The sequence below is a fragment of the Leptodactylus fuscus genome, chromosome 9, assembly GCF_031893055.1.
Source record: "Leptodactylus fuscus isolate aLepFus1 chromosome 9, aLepFus1.hap2, whole genome shotgun sequence".
NCBI lineage: Eukaryota > Metazoa > Chordata > Amphibia > Anura > Leptodactylidae > Leptodactylus > Leptodactylus fuscus.
Genome location: NC_134273.1, coordinates 655,046 through 677,811, shown reverse-complemented (window position 1 = coordinate 677,811; position 22,766 = coordinate 655,046). Strand labels below are relative to the sequence as shown.

Genomic DNA, 22,766 nt, shown 5'->3' with positions numbered 1-22,766 from the left:
TACAGGTTATATACAGGATATATACAGGTTATATACAGAATATAGACAGGTTATATACAGGATATATACAGGTTATATACAGGATATATACAGGATATATACAGGTTATATACAGGATATATACAGGTTATATACAGGTTATATACAGGTTATATACAGGATATATACAGGTTATATACAGGATATATGCAGGATATATACAGGATATATACAGGTTATATACAGGTTATATACAGGTTATATACAGGATATATACAGGATATATACAGGTTATATACAGGATATATACAGGATATATACAGGTTATATACAGGATATATACAGGTTATATACAGGATATATACAGGATATATACAGGTTATATACAGGATATATACAGGATATATACAGGTTATATACAGGATATATACAGGTTATATACAGGATATATACAGGATATATACAGGTTATATACAGGATATATACAGGATATATACAGGTTATATACAGGATATATACAGGTTATATACAGGATATATACAGGATATATACAGGTTATATACAGGATATATACAGGATATATACAGGTTATATACAGGATATATACAGGTTATATACAGGATATATACAGGTTATATACAGGATATATCCAGGTTATATCCAGGTTATATACAGGTTATATACAGGATATATACAGGATATATATAGGTTATATACAGGTTATATACAGGATATATACAGGTTATATACAGGATATGTACAGGTTATATACAGGTTATATACAGGATATATACAGGTTATATACAGGATATATACAGGTTATATACAGGTTATATACAGGATATATACAGGATATATATCGGTTATATACAGGATATATACAGGTTATATACAGGATATATACAGGTTATGTACAGGATATATACAGGATATATACAGGTTATATACAGGTTATATACAGGTTATGTACAGGATATACTGTATACAGGTTATATACAGGATATATACAGGATATATACAGGTTATATACAGGTTATATACAGGATATATACAGGTTATATACAGGTTATGTACAGGATATATACAGGTTATATACAGGATATATACAGGATATATATCGGTTATATACAGGTTATATACAGGATATATACAGGATTATATGCAGGATATATACAGGTTATATACAGGTTATATACAGGTTATATACAGGTTATGTACAGGTTATATACAGGTTATGTACAGGTTATATACAGGATATATACAGGTTATATTCAGGTTATATACAGGATATATACAGGTTATATACAGGTTATATACAGGATTATATACAGGTTATATACAGGATATATACAGGTTATATACAGGATATATACAGGTTATATACAGGTTATGTACAGGTTATATACAGGATATATACAGGTTATGTACAGGATATATACAGGTTATGTACAGGTTATATACAGGTTATGTACAGGATATATACAGGTTATGTACAGGATATATACAGGTTATGTACAGGTTATATACAGGATATATACAGGATATATACAGGTTATGTACAGGTTATATACAAGTTATATACAGGATATATACAGGTTATGTACAGGATATATACAGGTTATATACACGTTATGTACAGGTTATATACAGGTTATATAAAGGCTATATACAGGTTATGTACAGGTTATATACAGGATATATATAGGTTATATACAGGTTATATACAGGATATATACAGGTTATATACAGGATATATACAGGATATATACAGGTTATATACAGGATATATACAGGATTATATACAGGTTATATACAGGATATATACAGGATATATGCAGGATATATACAGGATATATACAGGTTATATACAGGATATATACAGGTTATATACAGGATTATATACAGGTTATATACAGGATATATACAGGATTATATGCAGGATATATACAGGTTATATACAGGATATATACAGGATATATACAGGTTATATACAGGATATATACAGGATTATATACAGGTTATATACAGGTTATATGCAGGATATATACAGGATTATATGCAGGATATATACAGGTTATATACAGGATATATACAGGTTATATACAGGATATATACAGGTTATATACAGGATATATACAGGATTATATACAGGTTATATACAGGTTATATACAGGTTATATGCAGGATATATACAGGATATATACAGGTTATATACAGGATATATACAGGTTATATACAGGATTATATACAGGTTATGTACAGGATATATACAGGTTATATGCAGGATATATACAGGATTATATGCAGGATTTATACAGGTTATATACAGGATTATATACAGGTTATGTACAGGATATATACAGGTTATATGCAGGATATATACAGGATTATATGCAGGATTTATACAGGTTATATACAGGATATATACAGGTTATATACAGGATATATACAGGATTATATACAGGTTATATACAGGATATATACAGGATATATACAGGTTATATACTTTTTTTTTTTTTTTTTAGGTCTCCGTCTGTGCCAAATCAATCACACCAAGTGCACGAAAAAAGCGTGGGTGCCACAATAAAAAAAATGTGCCCAGGATGCTTGCCAAAAAAAACGCACCCTTTCCCTAAAGGGAAGGGGGTTCCTGACTAACTCTTCCCCACAAGGACCAAAAGGTGACCGAGTGGGGTCGAGTGCCAATGGACCAACTGCCGAAGCAGGAGGTCCCCAATGTCCTTTTTCCCTTGGGCTGCCACCACCGAGGGTACTCAGGACTATCAGTCGTACTGTGCGCTGAATATACACATGAGAAGATGTACTGCGCGCTGACTATACACATGAGAAGTTGTACTGCGCGCTGACTATATACACTTGAGAAGTTGTACTGCGCGCTGACTATACACATGAGAAGTTGTACTGCGCGCTGACTATACACACATGAGAAGTTGTACTGCGCGCTGACTATACACACGAGAAGTTGTACTGTGCGCTGACTATACACATGAGAAGTTGTACTGCGCGCTGACTATACACATGAGAAGTTGTACTGCGCGCTGACTATATACACATGAGAAGTTGTACTGCGCGCTGACTATACACATGAGAAGATGTACTGCGCGCTGACTATACACATGAGAAGTCGTACTGTGCGCTGAATATACACATGAGAAGTTGTACTGTGCGCTGAATATACACATGAGAAGTTGTACTGTGCGCTGACTATACACATGAGGAGTTGTACTGCGCGCTGACTATACACATGAGAAGTTGTACTGTGCGCTGACTATACACATGAGGAGTTGTACTGTGCGCTGACTATACACATGAGGAGTTGTACTGCGCGCTGACTATATACACATGAGAAGTTGTACTGCGCGCTGACTATACACATGAGAAGTTGTACTGTGCGCTGACTATACACATGAGAAGTTGTACTGTGCGCTGACTATACACATGAGGAGTTGTACTGTGCGCTGACTATACACATGAGGAGTTGTACTGTGCGCTGACTATACACATGAGAAGTTGTACTGCGCGCTGACTATACACATGAGAAGTTGTACTGCGCGCTGACTATACAAACGAGAAGTTGTACTGCGCGCTGACTATACACATGAGAAGTTGTACTGCGCGCTGACTATACACATGAGAAGTTGTACTGCGCGCTAACTATACACATGAGAAGTTGTACTGCGCGCTGACTATACACATGAGGAGTTGTACTGTGCGCTGACTATACACATGAGAAGTTGTACTGTGCGCTGACTATACACATGAGAAGTTGTACTGTGCGCTGACTATACACATGAGGAGTTGTACTGCGCGCTGACTATACACATGAGAGGTTGTACTGCGCGCTGACTATACACATGAGAAGTTGTACTGTGCGCTGACTATACACATGAGAAGTTGTACTGCGCGCTGACTATACACATGAGAAGTTGTACTGCGCGCTGACTATACACATGAGAAGTTGTACTGCGCGCTGACTATACACATGAGAAGTTGTACTGTGCGCTGACTATATACACATGAGTAGTTGTACTGCGCGCTGACTATATACACATGAGAAGTTGTACTGTGCGCTGACTATATACACATGAGAAGTTGTACTGCGCTCTGACTATACACATGAGAATTTGTACTGCGCGCTGACTATACACATGAGAAGTTGTACTGTGCGCTGACTATACACATGAGAAGTTGTACTGCGCGCTGACTATACACATGAGAAGTTGTACTGTGCGCTGACTATACACATGAGAAGTTGTACTGCGCGCTGACTATACACATGAGAAGTTGTACTGCGCGCTGACTATACACATGAGAAGTTGTACTGTGCGCTGACTATACACACGAGAAGTTGTACTGCGCGCTGACTATACACATGAGAAGTTGTACTGCGCGCTAACTATACACATGAGTTGTACTGCGCGCTGACTATACACATGAGGAGTTGTACTGCGCGCTGACTATACACATGAGAAGTTGTACTGTGCGCTGACTATACACATGAGAAGTTGTACTGTGCGCTGACTATACACATGAGGAGTTGTACTGCGCGCTGACTATACACATGAGAGGTTGTACTGCGCGCTGACTATACACATGAGAAGTTGTACTGTGCGCTGACTATACACATGAGAAGTTGTACTGCGCGCTGACTATACACATGAGAAGTTGTACTGCGCGCTGACTATACACATGAGAATTTGTACTGCGCGCTGACTATACACATGAGAAGTTGTACTGCGCGCTGACTATACACATGAGAAGTTGTACTGTGCGCTGACTATACACATGAGAAGTTGTACTGTGCGCTGACTATACACATGAGAAGTTGTACTGCACGCTGACTATACACATGAGAAGTTGTACTGCGCGCTGACTATACACATGAGAAGTTGTACTGCGCTGACTATACACATGAGAAGTTGTACTGCGCGCTGACTATACACATGAGAAGTTGTACTGCGCGCTGACTATACACACGAGAAGTTGTACTGTGCGCTGACTATATACACGAGAAGTTGTACTGCGCGCTGACTATATACACATGAGAAGTTGTACTGCGCGCTGACTATACACATGAGAAGTTGTACTGTGCGCTGACTATACACATGAGAAGTTGTACTGTGCGCTGACTATACACATGAGAAGTTGTACTGTGCGCTGACTATACACATGAGAATTTGTACTGTGCGCTGACTATACATATGAGCAGTTGTACTGTGCGCTGACTATACACATGAGAAGTTGTACTGCGCGCTCACTATACACACGAGAAGTTGGACTGTGCGCTGACTATACACACGAGGAGTTGTACTGCGCGCTGACTATATACACATGAGAAGTTGTACTGCGCGCTGACTATACACATGAGAAGTTGTACTGCGCGCTGACTATACACACATGAGAAGTTGTACTGCGCGCTGACTATACACACATGAGAAGTTGTACTGCGCGCTGACTATACACACATGAGAAGTTGTACTGCGCGCTGACTATACACATGAGAAGTTGTACTGCGCGCTGACTATACACATGAGAAGTTGTACTGCGCGCTGACTATACACATGAGAAGTTGTACTGCGCGCTGACTATATACACATGAGAAGTTGTACTGCGCGCTGACTATACACATGAGAAGTTGTACTGCGCGCTGACTATATACACATGAGAAGTTGTACTGCGCGCTGACTATATACACATGAGAAGTTGTACTGCGCGCTGACTATATACACATGAGGAGTTGTACTGCGCGCTGACTATACACATGAGAAGTTGTACTGCGTGCTGACTATACACATGAGAGGTTGTACTGCGCGCTGACTATACACATGAGAAGTTGTACTGCGCGCTGACTATACACATGAGAAGTTGTACTGCGCGCTGACTATACACATGAGAAGTTGTACTGCGCGCTGACTATACACACATGAGAAGTTGTACTGCGCGCTGACTATATACACATGAGAAGTTGTACTGCGCGCTGACTATACACATGAGAAGTTGTACTGCGCGCTGACTATACACATGAGAAGTTGTACTGCGCGCTGACTATACACATGAGAAGTTGTACTGCGCGCTGACTATACACATGAGAAGTTGTACTGCGCGCTGACTATATACACATGAGAAGTTGTACTGCGCGCTGACTATACACATGAGAAGTTGTACTGCGCGCTGACTATACACATGAGAAGTTGTACTGCGCGCTGACTATATACACATGAGAAGTTGTACTGCGCGCTGACTATATACACATGAGAAGTTGTACTGCGCGCTGACTATACACATGAGAAGTTGTACTGCGCGCTGACTATATACACATGAGAAGTTGTACTGCGCGCTGACTATACACATGAGAAGTTGTACTGCGCGCTGACTATACACATGAGAAGTTGTACTGCGCGCTGACTATACACATGAGAAGTTGTACTGCGCTCTGACTATGCACACATGAGAAGTTGTACTGCGCGCTGACTATACACACGAGAAGTTGTACTGCGCGCTGACTATATACACATGAGAAGTTGTACTGCGCGCTGACTATACACATGAGAAGTTGTACTGCGCGCTGACTATACACATGAGAAGTTGTACTGCGCGCTGACTATACACATGAGAAGTTGTACTGCGCGCTGACTATACACACGAGAAGTTGTACTGCGCGCTGACTATACACACGAGAAGTTGTACTGCGCGCTGACTATACACACGAGAAGTTGTACTGCGCGCTGACTATATACACACGAGAAGTTGTACTGCGCGCTGACTATACACACACGAGAAGTTGTACTGCGCGCTGACTATACACATGAGAAGTTGTACTGCGCGCTGACTATACACACGAGAAGTTGTACTGCGCGCTGACTATACACACGAGAAGTTGTACTGCGCGCTGACTATACACACGAGAAGTTGTACTGCGCGCTGACTATACACACGAGAAGTTGTACTGCGCGCTGACTATATACACACGAGAAGTTGTACTGCGCGCTGACTATACACACGAGAAGTTGTACTGCGCGCTGACTATACACACGAGAAGTTGTACTGCGCGCTGACTACACACACGAGAAGTTGTACTGCGCGCTGACTATATACACACGAGAAGTTGTACTGCGCGCTGACTATACACACGAGAAGTTGTACTGCGCGCTGACTATACACACGAGAAGTTGTACTGCGCGCTGACTATACACACGAGAAGTTGTACTGCGCGCTGACTATACACACGAGAAGTTGTACTGCGCGCTGACTATACACACGAGAAGTTGTACTGCGCGCTGACTATACACATGAGAAGTTGTACTGCGCGCTGACTATATACACATGAGAAGTTGTACTGCGCGCTGACTATATACACATGAGAAGTTGTACTGCGCGCTGACTATATACACATGAGAAGTTGTACTGCGCGCTGACTATACACATGAGGAGTTGTACTGTGCGCTGACTATACACATGAGAAGTTGTACTGCGCGCTGACTATACACACGAGAAGTTGTACTGCGCGCTGACTATACACACGAGAAGTTGTACTGCGCGCTGACTATACACACGAGAAGTTGTACTGCGCGCTGACTATACACACGAGAAGTTGTACTGCGCGCTGACTATACACATGAGAAGTTGTACTGCGCGCTGACTATATACACATGAGAAGTTGTACTGTGCGCTGACTATACACATGAGAAGTTGTACTGCGCGCTGACTATATACACATGAGAAGTTGTACTGCGCGCTGACTATACACACGAGAAGTTGTACTGTGCGCTGACTATACACACGAGAAGTTGTACTGCGCGCTGACTATACACACGAGAAGTTGTACTGCGCGCTGACTATACACACGAGAAGTTGTACTGCGCGCTGACTATACACACGAGAAGTTGTACTGCGCGCTGACTATACACACGAGAAGTTGTACTGCGCGCTGACTATACACACGAGAAGTTGTACTGCGCGCTGACTATACACACGAGAAGTTGTACTGCGCGCTGACTATACACACGAGAAGTTGTACTGCGCGCTGACTATACACACGAGAAGTTGTACTGCGCGCTGACTATATACACATGAGAAGTTGTACTGCGCGCTGACTATACACATGAGAAGTTGTACTGCGCGCTGACTATACACACGAGAAGTTGTACTGCGCGCTGACTATACACACGAGAAGTTGTACTGCGCGCTGACTATATACACATGAGAAGTTGTACTGCGCGCTGACTATACACATGAGAAGTTGTACTGCGCTCTGACTATGCACACATGAGAAGTTGTACTGCGCGCTGACTATACACATGAGAAGTTGTACTGCGCGCTGACTATACACATGAGAAGTTGTACTGTGCGCTGACTATACACACGAGAAGTTGTACTGCGCGCTGACTATATACACATGAGAAGTTGTACTGCGCGCTGACTATACACATGAGAAGTTGTACTGCGCGCTGACTATGCACACATGAGAAGTTGTACTGTGCGCTGAATATACACATGAGAAGTTGTACTGTGCGCTGAATATACACATGAGAAGATGTACTGCGCGCTGACTATACACATGAGAAGTTGTACTGTGCGCTGACTATACACATGAGGAGTTGTACTGCGCGCTGACTATACACATGAGAAGTTGTACTGTGCGCTGACTATACACATGAGGAGTTGTACTGTGCGCTGACTATACACATGAGGAGTTGTACTGCGCGCTGACTATATACACATGAGAAGTTGTACTGCGCGCTGACTATACACATGAGAAGTTGTACTGTGCGCTGACTATACACATGAGAAGTTGTACTGTGCGCTGACTATACACATGAGGAGTTGTACTGTGCGCTGACTATACACATGAGGAGTTGTACTGTGCGCTGACTATACACATGAGAAGTTGTACTGCGCGCTGACTATACACATGAGAAGTTGTACTGCGCGCTGACTATACACATGAGAAGTTGTACTGCGCGCTGACTATACAAACGAGAAGTTGTACTGTGCGCTGACTATACACATGAGAAGTTGTACTGCGCGCTGACTATACACATGAGAAGTTGTACTGTGCGCTGACTATACACATGAGAAGTTGTACTGCGCGCTGACTATACACATGAGAAGTTGTACTGCGCGCTGACTATACACATGAGAAGTTGTACTGTGCGCTGACTATACACACGAGAAGTTGTACTGCGCGCTGACTATACACATGAGAAGTTGTACTGCGCGCTAACTATACACATGAGAAGTTGTACTGCGCGCTGACTATACACATGAGGAGTTGTACTGCGCGCTGACTATACACATGAGAAGTTGTACTGTGCGCTGACTATACACATGAGAAGTTGTACTGTGCGCTGACTATACACATGAGGAGTTGTACTGCGCGCTGACTATACACATGAGAGGTTGTACTGCGCGCTGACTATACACATGAGAAGTTGTACTGTGCGCTGACTATACACATGAGAAGTTGTACTGCGCGCTGACTATACACATGAGAAGTTGTACTGCGCGCTGACTATACACATGAGAATTTGTACTGCGCGCTGACTATACACATGAGAAGTTGTACTGCGCGCTGACTATACACATGAGAAGTTGTACTGTGCGCTGACTATACACATGAGAAGTTGTACTGTGCGCTGACTATACACATGAGAAGTTGTACTGCACGCTGACTATACACATGAGAAGTTGTACTGCGCGCTGACTATACACATGAGAAGTTGTACTGCGCTGACTATACACATGAGAAGTTGTACTGCGCGCTGACTATACACATGAGAAGTTGTACTGCGCGCTGACTATACACACGAGAAGTTGTACTGTGCGCTGACTATATACACGAGAAGTTGTACTGCGCGCTGACTATATACACATGAGAAGTTGTACTGCGCGCTGACTATACACATGAGAAGTTGTACTGTGCGCTGACTATACACATGAGAAGTTGTACTGTGCGCTGACTATACACATGAGAAGTTGTACTGTGCGCTGACTATACACATGAGAATTTGTACTGTGCGCTGACTATACATATGAGCAGTTGTACTGTGCGCTGACTATACACATGAGAAGTTGTACTGCGCGCTCACTATACACACGAGAAGTTGGACTGTGCGCTGACTATACACACGAGGAGTTGTACTGCGCGCTGACTATATACACATGAGAAGTTGTACTGCGCGCTGACTATACACATGAGAAGTTGTACTGCGCGCTGACTATACACACATGAGAAGTTGTACTGCGCGCTGACTATACACACATGAGAAGTTGTACTGCGCGCTGACTATACACACATGAGAAGTTGTACTGCGCGCTGACTATACACATGAGAAGTTGTACTGCGCGCTGACTATACACATGAGAAGTTGTACTGCGCGCTGACTATACACATGAGAAGTTGTACTGCGCGCTGACTATATACACATGAGAAGTTGTACTGCGCGCTGACTATACACATGAGAAGTTGTACTGCGCGCTGACTATATACACATGAGAAGTTGTACTGCGCGCTGACTATATACACATGAGAAGTTGTACTGCGCGCTGACTATATACACATGAGGAGTTGTACTGCGCGCTGACTATACACATGAGAAGTTGTACTGCGTGCTGACTATACACATGAGAGGTTGTACTGCGCGCTGACTATACACATGAGAAGTTGTACTGCGCGCTGACTATACACATGAGAAGTTGTACTGCGCGCTGACTATACACATGAGAAGTTGTACTGCGCGCTGACTATACACACATGAGAAGTTGTACTGCGCGCTGACTATATACACATGAGAAGTTGTACTGCGCGCTGACTATACACATGAGAAGTTGTACTGCGCGCTGACTATACACATGAGAAGTTGTACTGCGCGCTGACTATACACATGAGAAGTTGTACTGCGCGCTGACTATACACATGAGAAGTTGTACTGCGCGCTGACTATATACACATGAGAAGTTGTACTGCGCGCTGACTATACACATGAGAAGTTGTACTGCGCGCTGACTATACACATGAGAAGTTGTACTGCGCGCTGACTATATACACATGAGAAGTTGTACTGCGCGCTGACTATATACACATGAGAAGTTGTACTGCGCGCTGACTATACACATGAGAAGTTGTACTGCGCGCTGACTATACACACATGAGAAGTTGTACTGCGCGCTGACTATACACACATGAGAAGTTGTACTGCGCGCTGACTATACACACATGAGAAGTTGTACTGCGCGCTGACTATACACATGAGAAGTTGTACTGCGCGCTGACTATATACACATGAGAAGTTGTACTGCGCGCTGACTATACACATGAGAAGTTGTACTGCGCGCTGACTATACACATGAGAAGTTGTACTGCGCGCTGACTATACACATGAGAAGTTGTACTGCGCTCTGACTATGCACACATGAGAAGTTGTACTGCGCGCTGACTATACACACGAGAAGTTGTACTGCGCGCTGACTATATACACATGAGAAGTTGTACTGCGCGCTGACTATACACATGAGAAGTTGTACTGCGCGCTGACTATACACATGAGAAGTTGTACTGCGCGCTGACTATACACATGAGAAGTTGTACTGCGCGCTGACTATACACACGAGAAGTTGTACTGCGCGCTGACTATACACACGAGAAGTTGTACTGCGCGCTGACTATACACACGAGAAGTTGTACTGCGCGCTGACTATATACACACGAGAAGTTGTACTGCGCGCTGACTATACACACACGAGAAGTTGTACTGCGCGCTGACTATACACATGAGAAGTTGTACTGCGCGCTGACTATACACACGAGAAGTTGTACTGCGCGCTGACTATACACACGAGAAGTTGTACTGCGCGCTGACTATACACACGAGAAGTTGTACTGCGCGCTGACTATACACACGAGAAGTTGTACTGCGCGCTGACTATATACACACGAGAAGTTGTACTGCGCGCTGACTATACACACGAGAAGTTGTACTGCGCGCTGACTATACACACGAGAAGTTGTACTGCGCGCTGACTACACACACGAGAAGTTGTACTGCGCGCTGACTATATACACACGAGAAGTTGTACTGCGCGCTGACTATACACACGAGAAGTTGTACTGCGCGCTGACTATACACACGAGAAGTTGTACTGCGCGCTGACTATACACACGAGAAGTTGTACTGCGCGCTGACTATACACACGAGAAGTTGTACTGCGCGCTGACTATACACACGAGAAGTTGTACTGCGCGCTGACTATACACATGAGAAGTTGTACTGCGCGCTGACTATATACACATGAGAAGTTGTACTGCGCGCTGACTATATACACATGAGAAGTTGTACTGCGCGCTGACTATATACACATGAGAAGTTGTACTGCGCGCTGACTATACACATGAGGAGTTGTACTGTGCGCTGACTATACACATGAGAAGTTGTACTGCGCGCTGACTATACACACGAGAAGTTGTACTGCGCGCTGACTATACACACGAGAAGTTGTACTGCGCGCTGACTATACACACGAGAAGTTGTACTGCGCGCTGACTATACACACGAGAAGTTGTACTGCGCGCTGACTATACACATGAGAAGTTGTACTGCGCGCTGACTATATACACATGAGAAGTTGTACTGTGCGCTGACTATACACATGAGAAGTTGTACTGCGCGCTGACTATATACACATGAGAAGTTGTACTGCGCGCTGACTATACACACGAGAAGTTGTACTGTGCGCTGACTATACACACGAGAAGTTGTACTGCGCGCTGACTATACACACGAGAAGTTGTACTGCGCGCTGACTATACACACGAGAAGTTGTACTGCGCGCTGACTATACACACGAGAAGTTGTACTGCGCGCTGACTATACACACGAGAAGTTGTACTGCGCGCTGACTATACACACGAGAAGTTGTACTGCGCGCTGACTATACACACGAGAAGTTGTACTGCGCGCTGACTATACACACGAGAAGTTGTACTGCGCGCTGACTATACACACGAGAAGTTGTACTGCGCGCTGACTATATACACATGAGAAGTTGTACTGCGCGCTGACTATACACATGAGAAGTTGTACTGCGCGCTGACTATACACACGAGAAGTTGTACTGCGCGCTGACTATACACACGAGAAGTTGTACTGCGCGCTGACTATATACACATGAGAAGTTGTACTGCGCGCTGACTATACACATGAGAAGTTGTACTGCGCTCTGACTATGCACACATGAGAAGTTGTACTGCGCGCTGACTATACACATGAGAAGTTGTACTGCGCGCTGACTATACACATGAGAAGTTGTACTGTGCGCTGACTATACACACGAGAAGTTGTACTGCGCGCTGACTATATACACATGAGAAGTTGTACTGCGCGCTGACTATACACATGAGAAGTTGTACTGCGCTCTGACTATGCACACATGAGAAGTTGTACTGCGCGCTGACTATACACATGAGAAGTTGTACTGCGCGCTGACTATACACATGAGAAGTTGTACTGCGCGCTGACTATACACATGAGAAGTTGTACTGCGCGCTGACTATACACACGAGAAGTTGTACTGCGCGCTGACTATACACACGAGAAGTTGTACTGCGCTCTGACTATACACACGAGAAGTTGTACTGCGCGCTGACTATACACACGAGAAGTTGTACTGCGCGCTGACTATACACACGAGAAGTTGTACTGCGCGCTGACTATACACACGAGAAGTTGTACTGCGCGCTGACTATATACACATGAGAAGTTGTACTGCGCGCTGACTATACACATGAGAAGTTGTACTGTGCGCTGACTATACACATGAGAAGTTGTACTGTGCGCTGACTATACACATGAGAAGTTGTACTGTGCGCTGACTATACACATGAGAAGTTGTACTGCGCGCTGACTATACACATGAGAAGTTGTACTGCGCGCTGACTATACACATGAGAAGTTGTACTGCGCGCTGACTATACACATGAGAAGTTGTACTGCGCGCTGACTATACACATGAGAAGTTGTACTGTGCGCTGACTATATACACACGAGAAGTTGTACTGCGTGCTGACTATACACATGAGAAGTTGTACTGCGCACTGACTATACACATGAGAAGTTGTACTGCGCGCTGACTATACACATGAGAAGTTGTACTGCGCGCTGACTATACACATGAGAAGTTGTACTGTGCGCTGACTATACACACGAGAGGTTGTACTGTGCGCTGACTATATACATGAGAAGTTGTACTGTGCGCTGACTATATACACATGAGAAGTTGTACTGCGCGCTGACTATACACATGAGAAGTTGTACTGCGCGCTGACTATACACATGAGAAGTTGTACTGTGCGCTGACTATACACACGAGAGGTTGTACTGTGCGCTGACTATACACATGAGAAGTTGTACTGCGCGCTGACTATACACATGAGAAGTTGTACTGCGCGCTGACTATACACATGAGAAGTTGTACTGCGCGCTGACTATACACATGAGAAGTTGTACTGTGCGCTGACTATACACATGAGAAGTTGTACTGCGCGCTGACTATACACATGAGAAGTTGTACTGTGCACTGACTATACACATGAGAAGTTGTACTGTGCGCTGACTATACACATGAGAAGTTGTACTGTGCGCTGACTATACACATGAGAAGTTGTACTGTGCGCTGACTATACACATGAGAAGTTGTACTGCGCGCTGACTATACACATGAGAAGTTGTACTGTGCGCTGACTATACACATGAGAAGTTGTACTGCGCGCTGACTATACACATGAGAAGTTGTACTGCGCGCTGACTATACACATGAGAAGTTGTACTGTGCGCTGACTATATACACACGAGAAGTTGTACTGCGCGCTGACTATACACATGAGAAGTTGTACTGCGCGCTGACTATACACATGAGAAGTTGTACTGCGCGCTGACTATACACATGAGAAGTTGTACTGCGCGCTGACTATACACACGAGAGGTTGTACTGTGCGCTGACTATATACATGAGAAGTTGTACTGTGCGCTGACTATATACACATGAGAAGTTGTACTGCGCGCTGACTATACACATGAGAAGTTGTACTGCGCGCTGACTATACACATGAGAAGTTGTACTGTGCGCTGACTATATACACGAGAGGTTGTACTGTGCGCTGACTATACACATGAGAAGTTGTACTGCGCGCTGACTATACACATGAGAAGTTGTACTGCGCAGCAGATATTGCGGCTCTTTGGGGAGGTTCGGTCACGTGACGTCCCAGCTCATTGATAAGAAGGGGGTGGAGTTTGATGTGATTGATAGGACGCGGCAGCCAATCATCTTCCGCCGCCGCTGGTCGCTTTTGTTGCTAGGCACAGTGCCCCGCCCCTGCAGCAGGCTGACAGGAGGTGGATGTAGTTCCGGCTGGCGGGCGGCGGAGTGATAGCTGAGGATCCGGGCACAGACATGGTGGCCCCGGGCTGAGAACCGAACTCCCGATACCGGTCATGAAGAAAGCCCGGGGTTGTCCGGACAGAGCCCAGCCGGGGCCCGGCAGCATGGAGGAAGGACGGGCAGCTGCGACACTGTGGCGGAGAGCGGCGGGATCTGAGGAGAGAGCGGGCAGCAGAGAGCAGGTGAGACCGGTGTGTGAACGGGCACTTAGCCCTCCGCCATTATCTTCAGGGGACTATATACTGTGAGGTGACCCCCCCTCTATATATATATATATACAGTATAGACAGTGCCCTCCCCCCTATATATATATACAGTATAGACAGTGCCCTCCCCCCTATATATATATATATATATATATACAGTATAGACAGTGCCCTCCCCCCTATATATATATACAGTATAGACAGTGCCCTCCCCCCTATATATATATATATATATATATATATACAGTATAGACAGTGCCCTCCCCCCTATATATATATATACAGTATAGACAGTGCCCTCCCCCTATATATATATATATACAGTATAGACAGTGCCCCCTATATATATACAGTATAGACAGTGCCCCCCCTCCTATATATATATATATATATATATATATATATAGACAGTGCCCTCCCCCCTATATATATATATACAGTATAGACAGTGCCCCCCTATATATATACAGTATAGACAGTGCCCCCCCTCCTATATATATATATATATATATATATACAGTATAGACAGTGCCCCCCTCCTATATATATATATATATATATATATATATACAGTATAGACAGTGCCCCCCCTCCTATATATATATATATATATAGACAGTGCCCTCCCCCCTATATATATATATACAGTATAGACAGTGCCCCCTATATATATACAGTATTGACAGTGCCCCCCCTCCTATATATATAGACAGTATAGACAGTGCCCTCCCCCCTATATATATATATATACAGTATAGACAGTGCCCCCCCTCCTATATATATCAAATCAAATCAAAAAAGCTTTATTGGCACGTCCGAATAGATATTTGGCATTGCCAAAGCTAGTAAAGTGGGGGGGGGGGGCGGTTGGTTTGGGTTATAACAGTCCATGGAGTCTCATCTTCCTCTTCGTTGGTGACTGCTATATGGGGAGGTGGGGGTGGGGTGGGGCGGGTGTATTGGGATAAATATAACAGTCCATGGAGTCTCATCTTCCTGTTAGTTGGTGACCGCTATATGGGGAGGTGGGGGTGGGGCGGGTGTATTGGGATAAATATAACAGTCCGTGGAGTCTCATCTTCCTCTTCGTTGGTGGCTGCTATATGGGGAGGTGGGGGTGGGGGGGGCGGGTGTATTGGGATAAATATAACAGTCCATGGAGTCTCATCTTCCTCTTAGTTGGTGACCGCTATATGGGGGGTGGGGGTGGGGCGGGTGTATTGGGATAAATATAACAGTCCATGGAGTCTCATCTTCCTGTTAGTTGGTGACTGCTATATGGGGGGGTGGGGGCGGGGCGGGTGTATTGGGATAAATATAACAGTCCGTGGAGTCTCATCTTCCTCTTCGTTGGTGACCGCTATATGGGGGGGTGGGGGTGGGGTGGGGCGGGTGTATTGGGATAAATATAACAGTCCATGGAGTCTCATCTTCCTCTTAGTTTATGACTGCTATATGGGGAGGTGGGGGTGGGGCGGGTGTATTGGGATAAATATAACAGTCCGTGGAGTCTCATCTTCCTCTTCGTTGGTGACTGCTATATGGGGAGGTGGGGGTGGGGTGGGTGTATTGGGATAAATATAACAGTCCATGGAGTCTCATCTTCCTCTTGTTTGGTGACAGCTGGACACGTATTGGGCAGCGATCTCCACAGTGGCCTCTTCTTCTCCCAGTAGGATGTAGAGTTTCCTCTTCTCCCAGTCTGGGATGTGGGCAGAGAGTCTTTGGTAGTAGACGGCCCTCACAGGTGAGTATTTGGTGCAGTGTAGCAGGAAGTGGGTCTGGTCTTCTAGGGCCCCCTGGTCACAGTGCTGGCACAGTCTCTTCTCCCGTGGCTTGTACGTCTGTCTGTATCGCCCCGTCTCTATCTCTAGGTTGTGGGCGCTCAGTCTGTACCGGCTCAGGGTCTGTCTGTGCTTGGGGTGGCGTATTCTCTCCAGGTAGGTGGCCATGGTGTAGTCCCTTTGTAGGGATTGGTACACATTGGTGAGTTTCTTGGAGTTATTTATTTGGTTTCTCCATTCTTCAATGTACCGCTCTCTGTTTGCCTCTGTGGTCGCCTTTATTTCGGCCTTGGTTATCATCTGTTGGTGTTTTTGGTTTGGTGGTTGGCTGCTGTTTGGTTGGTGAATGTCTGGTTTGCTCCGGTGGCTTAGCCATGCTTGGTGGTGGTAGGAGTCGCTCCCCTGGATGTGTGCCTGGAAAGCTAGCGCCCTCTTCTGTATGGTGAGCCATAGGGGGAGTCTGCCTAGCTCTGCCCTGCAGGCCATGTTGGTGGTGTTGCGATGGACATGGAGCAGGTATTTGCAGAACTCCAGGTGGAAGTTCTCTGTTGGGCTGGAATCCCACTGTGACTGGTCTGGGTAAGTGGCTGGGCCCCAAACCTCACTGCCATAGAGAAGGATCGGGGAGATGACAGCGTCAAATATCTTCATCCAGACCCTCACCGGTGGTTTGAGGTGGTACAGTTGTCTTCTGATGGCGTAGAAGGTTCTGCAGGCTTTTGCTTTCAGGGTTTCTATTGCTGCTTTGAAGCTTCCTGATTGGCTGAGCTCCAGCCCCAGGTCGGTGTAGCTGTTGGTTTTCTCCAGTGTGGAGCCGTTCAGTGTGAATTGTGAGGTGGTGGAGGCTTTATTGTGGCCCTTCTTCTGAAATACCATGACTTTGGTCTTCTTCTGGTTGATGGGTAGGGCCCATGTGGTGCTGAATTTTTCCAGCACTGACAGGCTTTCTTGGAGGTCTTTCTCGGTGGGGGCCAGGAGTAGGAGGTCGTCGGCGTATAGCAGGAACTTCACCTCTCGATTGTTCAGGGTGAGGCCTGGGGTTGGTGAGGTCTCCAGGGCTGTAGCCAGTTCATTGATATAGATGTTGAAGAGCGTTGGGCTCAGGCTACAGCCTTGTCTGACCCCTCGGGCCTGTTGGAAGTATGCGGTCCTTTTCCCATTCACCTTCACACTGCACTGGTTTCCGGTGTAGGAGCTCTTGATGACGTCGTACGTTCTTCCTCCTATTCCACTCTCTAGGAGTTTTAGGAGTAGGCCTGGGTGCCATACTGAATCAAACGCCTTCTTAAAGTCCACGAAGCAGGCGAATATCTTGCCTCTTCTGGTGTTGTGGACGTGCGTCTTGATGAGGCTGTGCAGGGTGTAGATATGGTCTGTGGTGCGGTGGTTTGGCATGAACCCTGCTTGGCTCTTGCTGAGGACCCCGTGTTGTGTGAGGAAGGTGAGGATTCTGTTATTGATGATGCTGTTGAACAGTTTCCCCAGCTATGTGCTGCTGACGCAGATCCCTCTGTAGTTGTTGGGGTCATATTGGTCCCCATTCTTGTAGATGGGGGTTATGAGCCCTTTGTTCCAGTCTTCGGGGAAGTGTCCAGCATTGAGCACGAGGGTGAATAGCTTTGCCAGTGCCGCGTGTATTGCTGGAGGGCTGTATTTGATCATCTCTGGTAGGATGCCGTCAGGGCCACTGGCCTTTTTGCCTTTCAGCAGGACAATTCTTTCCTGTATATCTTTTATGGTGATTGGCGAGTCCAGAGGGTTCTGGAAGTCTTTGATGACTTTCTCCATGTCCCTCAGTTTGGTGATTATCTGTTGCTGTTCTGGAGTTAGTTCTTCTTCTGGGATGTTTTTGTAGAGACCTCTGAAGTAGTTGAGCCAGATATTGCCATTTTGGATGTGGAGAGAGTTTTTCTTGGGCTTTGTGCCCATGTGGTGCCAGGTCTCCCAGAATGAGCTGTCCTGGAGGGAGTCCTCTAGTTGCTGTATTTTGTGGGAGAGGTATCTCTGTTTCTTCTCTCTGAGGGTGCCCTTGTATTGCTTGCATAGATTGCTGTAGGCTTCCCTCACCTCCTTGTTGTTGGGGTCCCTGTGTTTTTGGTTGGAGGCTGTTCTTAGGGTATGGCGTAGTGCTTTGCAGTCGCTGTCGAACCATTTGTGGGACTGTTTGTTGGTTTGTCTTATGGGTTTGGTTGGTTTCAGGCCTGCTAGTTCTGCTGTGGTCTGTAGGATGTACTTGAGATCCTTCACAGCTCTGGTGACTCCCTGTTGGTCTGGCTGATAGTTGTTTGTATGGAAGTTTGTGAGCAGTGTCTTGATTTCGGGTCGGTTGGTTGCGTTGGTATATTCTATGGCCTGGTGGTTGGCCCATGTGAAATGTCTTGGTAGGTTGTAGAGGCCGGACTGTTGGGGCTCATGTATGGGTGTTTTGTTCCTGGTTCTCATGTATAGTAGGATCTGGTTGTGGTCTGATAGATGGGAGTCAGGTGCGATTGTGAAGTCTTCAATGTCTGACAGGTCTGCGTCTGTAATGGCATAGTCCACCACGCTGTTGCCCACTTGAGAGTTTAGTGTGAAGCGTCCTCTGGGATCGCCTGTGGTACGTCCGTTTATTATGTACAGTCCTAGGCTTCGGCACATGTTCAGCAGTTGTCTCCCACTCTTGTTGACAATTCTGTCTTGGCTGTTTCTTCTTGTCTGTGTGGGTTCTGGGTGGTGGATCTCACTACCGTGCGTATGTGGGTTGTCGTCCGGGGGCAGGTAGTCTATCTCTGTGCCTGTCCTTGCATTCAGGTCTCCGCATATTAGTACTCTGCCTTTGGGTTGGAAGTGGACAGCTTCCCTTTGTAGGACCTCGTAAGTGTCGGGGTGGTGGTAGGGGGACCCTGGTGGGGGCATATATACTGCACAGAGATAGATGTCCTGCTGGCCGCTGAGGATGGAGCTGCTTATTTTTATACATATGTGATTAGTTCCACGTTTGGTAGCTTTTACGTGTTCTTTGAGCTCCTCCTTGTACCATATTAGTATGCCTCCTGAGTGGCGGCCATGTTTGGTGGTCTTATTTTTCTGGGCGGGCACTGAGAATTCCTTGTAGCCCATGGGTGTTAGGGACTCGTCATCTGCCCGGGTCCATGTCTCTAGGAGGATTTGGATGTCTATGTTTTTTAGTCTGTCTATGAAGTCTGGATCTTTTGGGTTAGATCTATAGGCTGAGGCGTTCAGCCCTTGTATGTTCCAACTACTGATAGTTAGTGATTTCATCTTCAGTGTGTAAACCTTGTAATGAGCTGTCCTGCAGAGGACGGGCTGGGTTCTTGGTTGGTTGCAGTGTGGCCAGGTATTGGTTTATGTGCATTGCTGTTGTGGCCATTGTAGTGACCGCATGCTCTATTCTCTTTATTGTCTCTATGTTGGTGCTCTGGGTTGCTCTGGTTGGCTTTTTCTTGATAAGTGGCATCTTTGGGGGGTTCTGTCTTGGATATTGGCGGTTGTCGGGTATTATTTCCATGGTTCTTTGTCTTGTTTGTTGTCTAGGCCCGGGGTCTCTGTTGAGCACTAAGTCTTTGAATTCCTTCGCTAGGAGGCTGACGCCATGTTTATTGAGGTGTTTGTCATCAACTCATATATATACACAGTATAGACAGTGCCCCCCCTATCCTATATACACTCACCGGCCACTTTATTAGGTACACCTGTCCAACTGCTCGTTAACACTTAATTTCTAATCAGCCAATCACATGGCGGCAACTCAGTGCATTTAGGCATGTAGACATGGTCAAGACAATCTCCTGCAGTTCAAACCGAGCATCAGTATGGGGGGGAAGAAAGGTGATTTGAGTGCCTTTGAACGTGGCATGGTTGTTGGTGCCAGAAGGGCTGGTCTGAGTATTTCAGAAACTGCTGATCTACTGGGATTTTCACGCACAACCATCTCTAGGGTTTACAGAGAATGGTCCGAAAAAGAAAAAACATCCAGTGAGCGGCAGTTCTGTGGGGGGCGGAAATGCGTTGTTGATGCCAGAGGTCAGAGGAGAATGGCCAGACTGGTTCCAGCTGATAGAAAGGCAACAGTGACTCAAATAGCCACCCGTTACACCCAAGGTAGCCAGAAGAGCATCTCTGAACGCCGCACAGTACGTCCAACTTTGAGGCTACAGATGGGCTACAGCAGCAGAAGACCACACCGGGGGCCACTCCTTTCAGCTAAGAACAGGAAACTGAGGCTACAATTTTTGGGGTGTATTGGGATAAATATAACAGTCCATGGAGTCTCATCTTCCTCTTAGTTGGTGACCGCTATATGGGGAGGTGGGGTGGGGCGGGTGTATTGGGATAAATATAACAGTCCATGGAGTCTCATCTTCCTCTTCGTTGGTGACCGCTATATGGGGGGGTGGGGTGGGGCGGGTGTATTGGGATAAATATAACAGTCCATGGAGTCTCATCTTCCTCTTCGTTGGTGACCGCTATATGGGGGGGTGGGGGCGGGGCGGGTGTTTTGGGATAAATATAACAGTCCATGGAGTCTCATCTTCCTCTTCGTTGGTGACTGCTATATGGGGAGGTGGGGGTGGGGCGGGTGTATTGGGATAAATATAACAGTCCATGGAGTCTCATCTTCCTCTTGTTTGGTGGCTGCTATATGGGGAGGTGGGGGTGGGGGTGGGGCGGGTGTATTGGGATAAATATAACAGTCCGTGGAGTCTCATCTTCCTCTGGTTTGGTGACAGCTGGACACGTATTGGGCAGCGATCTCCACAGTGGCCTCTTCTTCTCCCAGTAGGATGTAGAGTTTCCTCTTCTCCCAGTCTGGGATGTGGGCAGAGAGTCTTTGGTAGTAGACGGCCCTCACAGCTGAGTATTTGGTGCAGTGTAGCAGGCAGTGGGTCTGGTCTTCTAGGGCCCCCTGGTCACAGTGCTGGCACAGTCTCTTCTCCCGTGGCTTGTACGTCTGCCTGTATCGCCCCGTCTCTATCTCTAGGTTGTGGGCGCTCAGTCTGTACCGGCTCAGGGTCTGTCTGTGCTTGGGGTGGCGTATTCTCTCCCTCCCCCTCTCGTGGCCACTATATGATCATGTATATATGTGCAGTAGATGTTGCCCCCCTGGGGTGGGGGTGGAGATATCACTGCTTGTGTGTATTGTATGTAAGTTGTGGAGATCGCTGCCCAATACGTGTCCAGCTGTCACCAACGAAGAGGAAGATGAGACTCCATGGACTGTTATACCCCAAACCACCCCCCCACCCCCCCATACCCAGCACTCACCCACCCGAATCCAACTCCCCCCTCCCGCCCACTTTACTAGTTTTGGCAATGCCAAATACCTATTCAGACGTGCCAA

General features: G+C 45.8%; 1 protein-coding gene across 1 annotated transcript in view; it reads left to right on the top strand.

The window, feature by feature from the left end:
• Positions 1 to 15,397: 15,397 nt before the first annotated feature.
• LOC142218444 (microtubule-associated serine/threonine-protein kinase 2-like) overlaps positions 15,398 to 22,766 on the top strand; it is a 79,490-nt gene continuing 72,121 nt past the window's right edge. Inside the window, exon 1 of the mRNA XM_075287188.1 lies at positions 15,398 to 15,617. Within this exon, the coding sequence (XP_075143289.1) occupies positions 15,489 to 15,617 (129 nt within the window). The 5' untranslated portion in view covers positions 15,398 to 15,488. The remainder of the gene's footprint in view (positions 15,618 to 22,766) is intronic.